Raw genomic sequence first — 10,953 nt, forward strand, 5'->3', positions numbered from 1 at the left:
GTACCTCATCAAATGGTTTGGTGATACTGGTTTCTTGCTGCCAGTCCATGGTCCTCCAGACTTTTAGGCTATGGTCATCAGCTTGAGAAGCAATATACTTCCCTACAGGGTCCCAAGTCAGTCCTTTAACCAGTCCAGAATGGCCCCTTAGTGTAGCTATAATCTCTGAAAGAATATGTCCAATATTTCAATGAAAAGTAACAATATACATACTTAAATGACCTAAAAAAGGTGATAGAATAAATTAAGTGTTTAGAAATATTATGCATTTAGCAAGCCTACCAGGAAATTTAAGGGCATTCCATATGACAATGGTGTTATCAACACTACAGGAAGCCAACCATGCATCATGTGGAGACCATGCGACATCCATTACATCTGAAAGGAGAACAACAATAATACCAATATTAACAACGAGAACAACTATTATAATCTATAACACTACTAAAAGCAGTGGAGGCTTTTAGGCTTTTACCTCCTGAATGATTCCTGAGAATGGAGAGGCAACGCCATTGCTCTACATTGGCCAATTTGCTGCTTGAGCCAAAAACAGAACTAGGTCCGATGTATCTGTGATATAAACACAAAGTAGGACAATTTCTACATATATTTCAGGATGAGGCAGAAGATAACATTTACAACACCTTGAATTTCATCCAAGAAACCCATCATCTGCTGCTTCTTTATACAGGACATGGAAATTTTTCAGAAATGATGTCCCAAGAAACATTAATGTTTTAATGAAGCACTCCATACTGTAATAAACTATAGTAGATCCAACAGAATAAGAATTGCAGTTGAGAGAACATTATCAGCTATGTGTGTAAGCAGTACACTTGTGTAAAGATGTATAAAAGTTGCAGAAATATTAACCCCCTTAACGACATAGGACATAAATGTACGTCCTGGTGCCCTGGTTCGTAACGTACCAGGACGTACATTTGCATCCTCTGCATGACGAGAGCACCTGAACAGTGCTCGCATCATGTACGGCAGGTCCCGGCTGCTGTCAACAGCCAGAGACCCGTTTGTAATGGCCGACATCAGCGATCATGCTGATGTCCGCCATTAAACACCTCAGTTGCCGAGATCAATACTGATCACGCCATCTGCGGCAATGCAGTAATTTTAATGGATAATGGGATCACCCGCAGCACTGCCGTGGGTATCCCATCACGCAAGATGGCGGACGGAGGTCCCCTTGCCTGCCTCTGTCAGTCCTCCCGGCGCCTTCTCCTTTGGTCTGCTTTCCAGCAAACCAGAGAAGAAGATCGCCGACAACACTGATCAGTGCTATGTATATGCATAGCACTGATCAATATCTGCAATCTAAATTGCAAAAAAAAAAAGTTGCTGCTTTTTTGACACATTACAGAAAAAAAAATATATGTAAAAATGGTACCGATAAAACCTATGGCACAAAAAATGAGCCATTACACAGCCCTGTATACGTAAAAATGAGAGCCATAGGTGGTCGAAATAGGGCAATATTAAACACACTTATTTTGTAAAAAAAAAAAAAAAAAAAAAAAAAAGCTTTTTTTTTTTAAGTAGTATAATAATGGAAAAGTATCTAACCATGGAAATCATATTACCCACAGAATAAAATAAATATTTCATTTTACCCTAAAGCGTACAAAGTGAAAACAAAACCTTCCAAAGTTTGCAAAATTGCGGTTTTCATTTTAATTTCCTCACACAAATAAAAACATTTTTGGTTTTGCCATACATTTTATAGTAAAATGAGTGATGTAATTACAAAGTACAATTGGTCACACAAAAAATAAGCCCTCATATGGGTCTGTGGATAGAAATATAAAAGAGTTATGATTTTAGACGGCAAGGAGGAAAAATAATCTAATAATGCAAAATAACATCAGATCTTAGGTTGAGACCATGCGGCTGAAACGTATGCAGGGAGTAAATCCAAAATACTTCTCTATTATGTAAGAGTTTAATGCGGTCACCACCTCTTTCTGGTTGCTGAACTACTTCAATACCATAAAATTGAAAGTCGGAAATGTCACCTGAGTGTGCAGTGCTAAAATGTTTCGAAACATTGGAAGAATTGGTATATGCTGTACTGTGTACACCTCAAGTGTTCCTGAATCCTTTCTTCAATGGCCTTTTTGTGCTGCCTATGTAGGAGATATTGCAGCATATCCTAAATACAACGTATGTAGACTGGCAATTAATGAATTGCTGTATAGCAAACGTTTTGGATTCAGTCACATTGATGGTGGCTGTTTTAACCGCATGTTCCCATACAACGCACCTCGCTTGACCGCATTTAAAAAATCCTCTCAGACAACCACAAAAAATGGGCATTGGAATTGCATGAGGAGATAACAGAGTAGCTAGATTCGGGCCAGTCTACTTGAGAAATTGACACCCGATTGTAAGTATTTAATACAGGATCCTGTTTTAATACTGGCAAAAACTTTGCCATGATATTTTTAATCTTATTAAATTCTAAACTGTATGTGGTGACAAAAGTGGGCTTAAAAGGGGAAGGCAGCGAAGAAGATTGTTGTGGTTTGACCGTAAGAAGATCTGTTCTAGATTTAAGCTGGACTTCGCGTTTAGCTCTATTCAGGGACCAGGGCTGATAGCAAACGTGACAGACCGTGTCCAATTCTGCTTGGTAAGTGTCTTTGGACGAACAATTCGGGCTCGGGTCAGCTCACCAACAGGGAGAGCAAGAACTGTATCTTTAGGGTGGCATGACTTGGCCCGAACGATAGTGTTGCCCGAAGTAGGCTTCCTGTACATTTTATATAATGCTTTTTTTTTTAGTTTTTGTTTCTTTTCACTATTGAGCTTGTATTATTCAGTTCCATTTTGGAGCACGCTGTCATGCTTTAGCCATGATTTTCAGTGGATAGGTGGATTAGGCTTTGGAACCTTTAGGGTTAAACCCTTAGTTGCTACTAGCACATCTCTTCCTTTTAGCCCTATATAATCCCACACCTCTCTACTACCTATCATGCATCTGATGAAAAGTCACATGACCTGAAATGCGTCATGCCGAGCATTTCCTGAATTTTATCTCACTACCGATGTTCCCGAGACTACTCCATGTCGATGTTTTAAAGGGGTATTCCAGGAAAAAATTATATTATATATATATATATATATATATATATATATCTCAACTGGCTCCAGAAAGTTAAACAGATTTGTAAATTACTTCTATTAAAAAAATCTTAATCCTTTCAGTACTTATGAGCTTCTGAAGTTAAGGTTGTTCTTTTCTGTCTAAATCCTCTCTGATGACACCTGTCTCGGGAAACGCCCAGTTTAGAAGAGGTTTGCTATGGGGATTTGCTTCTAAACTGGCAGTTTCCCAAGACAGGTGTCATCAGAGAGGATTTAGACAGAAAAGAACAACCTTAACTTCAGAAGGTCATAAGTACTGAAAGGATTAAGATTTTTTAATAGAAGTAATTTACAAATCTGTTTAACTTTCTGGAGCCAGTTGATATATATAAAAAAGTTTTTTTCCTGGAATACCCCTTTAACTTTTAAATAAAGGTGAAGTTACTTTTACCACTGGCTCTTGTATTTCTACTGCTACTATTGGAGGCTCTTTGCCGTGCAGAGGACCGAGTGAGCTGACTGCCTTTAGCACCCTACATGAACTGTTTTATAGGTGTACCTCACACCTGTCGCACTCCCAATCCAGGATGTCTTCACCTCCAGAGACCGATGCAACATCTCCGGTACAAGATGAGGGTTTGCTTTTCCTCAAGGACGTTGAAAACCGGATTGAAAAAGTTTGATGCGGCTCTTGAAATCTTCGACGTGGATCAGCAGTCTCACAACATCAAATTAAAAATGCACCTTAACTCTTTGGAAAAGCTGCTCATGTAGGAAATGAAATTGTGGTGGGAAGTCACTATCATGGAAACCTATTTGTCTAAAGGACTTATTCGAGAGGGTTATGCCTGAAAAAAATTCCTACCATTAACATCAGTTAACAGCTACAAAAGTCATGGAACGATGCTTTGAGTGAATGTTCTGCTAAACTAATCAACATTCTGCACATATCCGAGAAAGATTCTTTGCTACAAGTTAAATCTGATGTTAAAAAAAAACAAAAACGCAGGATCTATTGTCTCCACATGCGGGAACACCTTTGCTGTGTGAGCATGACGCAAGATTACAGCAAAATAAAGCAAAATTGGGACCAATAATAAAGGACACTAATAAAAGTAAGTTCTAAAGAGACCTGCACGCCTTCCAGTCGGATAAAGAATACGCATGGGATAAATTATTTCCGTCCAGATCCATTCTTAAAAAAGGAGAGGATTCTTCGAAATCACGTAAAAGATACCATCCTAAACAAAGGAATCAACAAGTCACCTTGAGTTCAGCTGAGTCGGAAATTTCCGACATCCAATCTGACGGCTCGGACATCTCCAATATTTCGGAATATCGCACCGCTACGGCTGGGTCAGCTAATCCTCCCACTGAAAACAGACGCAGGCCGAGGGGGGGGGGGGGGGGCGCAAACACAGTTCCAAGAAGATCAGCGAGAGAGAACAAAAGACGCTATAAGTAAGCACTACATCGGACGTTATTTTGTCACCACTCACATTGAATGATTCCCATATTGCAGTGTTGGCTGAAGGATTAGGTTTTTCCCCCACCTCAATGTCTACAATACCATTTTGGACGTTAACAAGTTTATCAGAACACTCACCTTAAAAAAGCACTTTTATTTGATAGACAATGATGCCTCTAATGAGACATTACAGTGTGATATCAATGCGGTTCCTAGAATGTCCATTGAGGAACAAAATGCTTTGTGTAATCTTATGTCTCTTGATTTTGAGACACGGCGACAGGACCAATTTGTGTCCATGTCCCTGTCTTTCAAAACTAAAAATCTGGATTTTTATCCGGTTAACTCTAGAAGTCCTTTCATGGACACGTTTCAGGATTTGGTTATGAAGGAGTCAATAGATTTAAAACAAAACAGTGCTAGCTCCAGGGTTGACAACTTAACGAGGTCAGAAAGAATAGCTCTCAAGGAACTTAGGGAGAACAGTAATTTGACCATACGTGCTGCAGACAAGGGAGGGGCCGTTATTTGCATGGAAACTGAGCTGTATTGTATACTTAATAAAGCCATATTGAGTGATACTAAGACATATATACACCTATTGCTTTCAATCCTTCATCCCTGTTCAGCAATAATCTGGAGATGCCTTTGAGAGAAGGTTTGTCCCTCGGTATCATCTCCCAGAAAGAGTATGACTACATGTTGCTCAAAAACCCAATAACTCCCATTTTCCACTTATTACCAAAAATACATAAGGACTGATTCCCGCCGCCTATGCGATCCATAGTGGGGGGGATCGGTTACTTAAGTGAGCCCCTGTGTGTATGGGTTGACTCCATTCTCCAACCACTTGTCGCCACATGCCCTAGCCATATAAAGGACACACAACACCTGATGTCCATTATGGACAACATTAAATGGCAACCATCATACTCATGGCTCACCACGGACATTGAGTCCATTTACTCCTCCCTTCCCCATTCCCTATCCTTGAGAGCAGTTTCAGACATCATGAGTAATGTCTTGGCATACAGTCATGATTTATGTAAATTCACCCTAGAAGCATTGTCCTACATCTTGTCTCAAAGTTTTTAGTTTTCAGGAGCAATTTTATGTTCAGAGCACAGGAGCTTCAATGGGGGCTAAGTCCTCCCCATTAGTGGCAAACATTTTTGTTCACTGGTGGGAGATGCAATACATTTTCTGTGACACCAATCCTTTTTCTTCCCCTACTGTTTGGTATGGAAGGTATGTGGATGATGTCACTGTGATTTGGTCATCCTCAGAACATGAGGCCACATCCTTTGTTAATTATGTTAATAAACCCCATATTTTTATTTATTTACACACTCTTGGCATAAATCTTCCACTCCGTTTTTGGATATTCTTTTACAAGCAAATGAGGGACATGTTCACACTACCACATACAGGAAGCCTACTTCGGGGAATACTATCCTCCAGGCCAAGTCATGCCACCCTAAACATACGGTTCTTGCCCTCCCTGTTGGCGAGCTGACTCGAGCCCAGAGGAATTGTTCATTCAAAGACACTTACCAAGCAGAATCGGACACGGTCTGTCACCGTTGCGTGACAGGGGCTATCAGCCCTGGTCCCTGAATAGAGCTAAATGCAAAGCTTAAATCTAGAACAGATATTCTTCGCTGCCTTCCCCATTTAAGCCCTTTTGTCACCACATACAGTTTAGGGTTTAATAAAAATTAAAAATATAGCAAAGTTTTTGCCAGTATTACAACAGGATCCTGTATTAATTACTTACAATCGGGTGTCAATTTCTCAAGTAGACGGGTCCCGAATCTAGCTAATCTGTTAATCCTTCCAGTAGTTATCAGCTGCTGAAGTTGAGCTGTTATTTTCTGTCTGACAACAGTGCTTTCTGCTGACACCTCTGTGCTTGTCTCAGGAACTGTCCAGAGTAGGAGCAAATCCCCATAGCAAACCTCTAATGCTTCTGACAGTTCCTGAGACAGCTGGAGGCACCCTGGTTGGGAAACACTGAGTTAGGGAATTAGGAGATGTAAGAGAAGTTACTTTTACTTACTTTGCTAGCTGTTTGTGAACTTATATTCAGGCAGTCTGGTAAATCCAGAGAACAGTAGAAGGGGTCGGCCAGCTCTTGCAGCAGAACGCCTCTTCCCCCATGCTGTCTGCAGGAAGCCATGTACATCAATGATGCAGGACCATCATGATTGATGTTACAGAGCTCCATGCCAAGAGCGGGAAGGAGGTGTGCCGCTGCAAGAGATGACCGACCCCTTCTACTAATCGCCAAAATTACCAGACAGCCTGAATACAAAACATTAACTCTTTTATAACTAATTCACTCCAGAACAAGCTAAGGTACAGTATGAACAGTTGTCCTCAGCTCACCCAGATTTCTTCCACACCATGATGAGTTTGTCATCTCCTCCAGACGCTAAATATGCTCCATTGTTGGACCATCGCACGCAGTTCACACAGGCTAAAACAAAGAGGATGCAAAGATTAATCCAATTCCACAGTAACAGCATGGTGAGGACAACGAACTGCTCATACAGAGTCTGCTCTTTTAATGCCAGTCCCCATCCCTGGGTTCCTTGACACCAGCTTTCCTCTTGTTCAAACAAGAGGTGTGGACACCCGGAGCGGTTATGATAGTCTGATACCTAAATGGTTGTCCATCTGGCACAGCATCTTGGGAATACTTTCATTCTTCTCGTCTTCTTCCTTGACAACAGGTGGCATATTCCAGATGACCACTTTTCCAGAATCTTGCCCTGTAAAATGGCAACATTATTTTCCTGTTTCATGCTGAGGTATCCTGTCAATATCGCTAATATTAAACATTTTATTCGATGCAGCTCATGCTATGTTCATGCATGGCGTTTCTCATGATCTGGTATACATGTCCACAAGGTATAATGTGCTAATGTATGCCAAAAAAGTATATAGGAGATTGATCAAAACCCGTGCAGAGGGGTTTCATCAAGGCTACACGTTTTGTAGATCAGGAGAATTTCCCAACACATATGTTGGCTATGGAAACTATAAGGCTAGGCTCACACTGCAGAATCTCCGGGCAGAAAGTTTCCGCCCAGAGATTGCGAGTGCAGCCAGCGCCGACTGAATCAGTCGGCGCTAGGACCGTGCAGACACTGCAGTCCCCAATAGACTACAATGTGTTCCACGAGTATTTCCGCCTGAAGAATGAGCAACGCCATACTTCAGGCGGAAATTTCCAAGCGGATTTTCCGTTCACAAATTCCGCTTCACAAATTTCAATGTGTGAATTTGTGAACGGAAAGCCATTCACTACACTATACATTTTAGCAAGCGGAATTTCTGCCTGAAATTTCAAAGCGGAATTGCAGGCGGAAATTCTGTAGCATGAACCTAGCCTAAAAGTGTAAAAACAATCAGTTAGTGGATCACAATGAGTGACCTTTCCTGCAGGCCAGTCATGTGACCCAAAGTATCACACAAATTGTGAATAAAAAAACAATTGTGCAAGTTATTCACTCCCTCAGGCCAGGCTTACACAATGGTATAATGCATGCATTACTGCATCCCTATTACAGCTACAAACCCTGGACCAACTAGAAGTCTGAGAACCCAAACTGACAGCTGTCAGATCAAGCCATCATACCCCACGGTCAGGCTGGGCCTTCCTACTTAATTATGGATGCAAAAAAAATAAATGTGTCTGCACTATGCTACTATGAAACAGGCCAATGTTCAGCCCAATGTTGTACTCTGTAGGGGTTCAAGGGCTGTGGGAAAGATTTATCAAAACCTGTGCAGAGAATAAGTGGTGCAGTTGCCCACAGCAATAAATCAGATTGCTTCTTTTATTTTTAAAACAGACGATCTGATGTTAATATGGGCAAGTGCACCACACGTCCTCTACAAAGGTTTTGATAAATCTCCCACTTAATGATCACAAAAATAGCCCAATACCATACATCTAAAGCTGTGATCAGACCGCATGTTTTGCAGCACTTCATACGTGCCTTCATTTTTTTCTTCTTATAAATAAACTCCAATGCCTCCCCAAAAAATACCCATGTTAAAAATGCAACAAAAGCGCAGTGTGAACATAACCTTAAACCTGTCCCAGTTTAGGCAGCATCATACGTCAGCAAGCCATATACAGATGACTATAAAACCTACCTTGTCCTCCTGTAGCAAATTTTGTGCCATCGGGATGAATATCCACGGAAAATATTGGTTTGCCTAAAACAACAGACAATTTTATTTTTTTATTGCACACAAAAGGTTACGTCATGCACTAAACCAGTGGTCTCCAAACTGTGAAGCTCCAGCTGTTGAACAACTACAACTCCCAGCATGGCCAGACAGCCAACGGCTGTCTGGGCATGCTGGGATTTGTAGTTTTGCAACATCTGGAGCTGCATAGAGTGCACTAAATGCGGGATGAGTTGCATCGATAACAGTAATGGGATCCCTGCCTGATCCAATTGGACACAGTAATGGGATCCCTGCCTGATCCAATAGGACACAGTAATGGGATCCCTGCCTGATCCAATAGGACACAGTAATGGGATCCCTGCCTGATACAATGGGATCGCTGCCTGATCCAATAGGACACAGTAAGGGGATCGCTGCCTGATCCAATAGGACAGTGTTTCCCAACCCAGTCCTCAAGGCACACCAACATTCCAGGTTTTTTAAGTTACTCCATTGGAATAGAACAGGGAAAAATTTAAATCCTGGACTGTTGGTGTGCCTTGAGGACTGGGTTGGGAAACACTGCAATAGGACACAGTAATGGGATCCCTGCCTGATCCAATAGGACACAGTAATGGGATCCCTGCCTGATCCAATAGGACACAGTAATGGGATCCCTGCCTGATCCAATAGGACACAGTAATGGGATCCCTGCCTGATCCAATAGGACACAGTAATGGGATCCCTGCCTGATCCAATAGGACACAGTAATGGGATCCCTGCCTGATCCAATAGGACACAGTAATGGGATTCCTGCCTGATCCAATAGGACACAGTTATGGGATCCCTGCCTGATCCAATAGGACACAGTTATGGGATCCCTGCCTGATCCAATAGGACTGGTGTCCAAGATGATGCTCCCTGCAGCAGATACCTACATGCCAGGTGTTGCATCATCCCCCACAGGTGACATCTCCGCTGCAGGACCAGCCCCCAGGGGACAGCTCAGCATCTGCTGACATGGAGTCTACACCATAATAGAGAGCAGGGACCTCACCCGTAGTAATGATACAGGTGCCTATGCACAGACTCCACATAATACCTACACACTCACTCACATCCCTATTCCAACTGAAGACAGTTAAAAGTTGTGAATAATTAGCGGAGCTCAGCAGCAACTTGTGGGGCCCCTGGGGGCCACTGCTGCCTCCCCCCTCCCTCACCATTGTGATTCACCCAGGTGGGTTTCAGAAGCTTCATCGTCCCGCTGTGCCCGGAGCAGGGTGTCAGCTCCGGCCGCCCATTGAGCACCGGAGCTCTCCCCCCCAGTGCAGGCTTCTCGGAGCCGCCTCTCAGCGCCGCTCCATCCCGCTCCGGCACCCGCACCAAGACCGGAAGCCCGCGGGAAGTAAGGTTTAAAAATGTCCTACTGGAAACATCGACCTGGAAGCAGGCGTTCCTTGTTAAGAGCAGTGCAGAAAGGGAGGGACGCCGCCGCCTCACCAAGATGCTGTCTGCACTCCCAGGAGCCTGTTCACACTTCACCCCTCGCTATAGTGTGGCGGGCCGGAGCGGGGAGGCTGTGGTGATGGGCAGTTCTTGAGGCCGACGTGCCGGGTAGTAAGAGGGTGTCAGCAGTGATATACTACCACAGAAAGAGCCGCTACCATGCACATGGAGGGAGATTGGTGACATCAGGTAGTGCTCATGGGTGCAGACAGTATTCTGGACTTCCTGTCAAGTCTTGAGGAACTCAGCTTTTACCAAGCCCAAAATGGCTACTGACTGGCACCACCAGACCCAGTCCATCACATAGTACAGGCCATACACATAAGCTGCCTCCTGGGTGAGGTGTCAGCAGCCACTACTTTCTTTAGGCTCTGTTCACATTTGAATTACAGGTTCTGCCAAAATCTTAATGTTAACTTCAACCAATCGTTTTAGTCAGTGACTACAACTATAACTTAAATCTACTGACATATAAGGCAAAGTTCACACAGCAGTAGTGCTACAACCCATTCAGGGACCATTCGGCTCTTTTTTTTGTTGTTTTTTATTTAAAGGAACAGACCCTGGTCTGAACACGACAGGCAGCGCTGGGTCCCATTTACTTGAATAGGGTCCTTTGGGTGTCTATGCGCTATTTTTCTTTTCGGCTCAACTCCTGTTCTTCCGACCGACTGGGCAATGGAAATCATTTT

At 42.9% G+C, this 10,953-nt stretch overlaps 1 protein-coding gene across 1 annotated transcript in view; it reads right to left on the reverse strand.

Moving 5' to 3' along the window:
* The window catches only part of LOC130283036 (protein HIRA), a 50,402-nt gene extending 39,781 nt beyond the window's left edge, over positions 1–10,621 (reverse strand). Inside the window, exons 1-7 of the mRNA XM_056532177.1 lie at positions 9,976–10,621; positions 8,735–8,797; positions 7,231–7,341; positions 6,956–7,046; positions 476–570; positions 283–378; positions 5–165 (exon numbers count right to left, since the gene is read on the reverse strand). Of these exons, the coding sequence (XP_056388152.1) occupies positions 5–165; positions 283–378; positions 476–570; positions 6,956–7,046; positions 7,231–7,341; positions 8,735–8,797; positions 9,976–10,012 (654 nt within the window). The 5' untranslated portion in view covers positions 10,013–10,621. The remainder of the gene's footprint in view (positions 1–4; positions 166–282; positions 379–475; positions 571–6,955; positions 7,047–7,230; positions 7,342–8,734; positions 8,798–9,975) is intronic.
* Positions 10,622–10,953: the final 332 nt, after the last annotated feature.

Source organism: Hyla sarda, chromosome 1 (assembly GCF_029499605.1).
Source record: "Hyla sarda isolate aHylSar1 chromosome 1, aHylSar1.hap1, whole genome shotgun sequence".
Lineage (NCBI taxonomy): Eukaryota > Metazoa > Chordata > Amphibia > Anura > Hylidae > Hyla > Hyla sarda.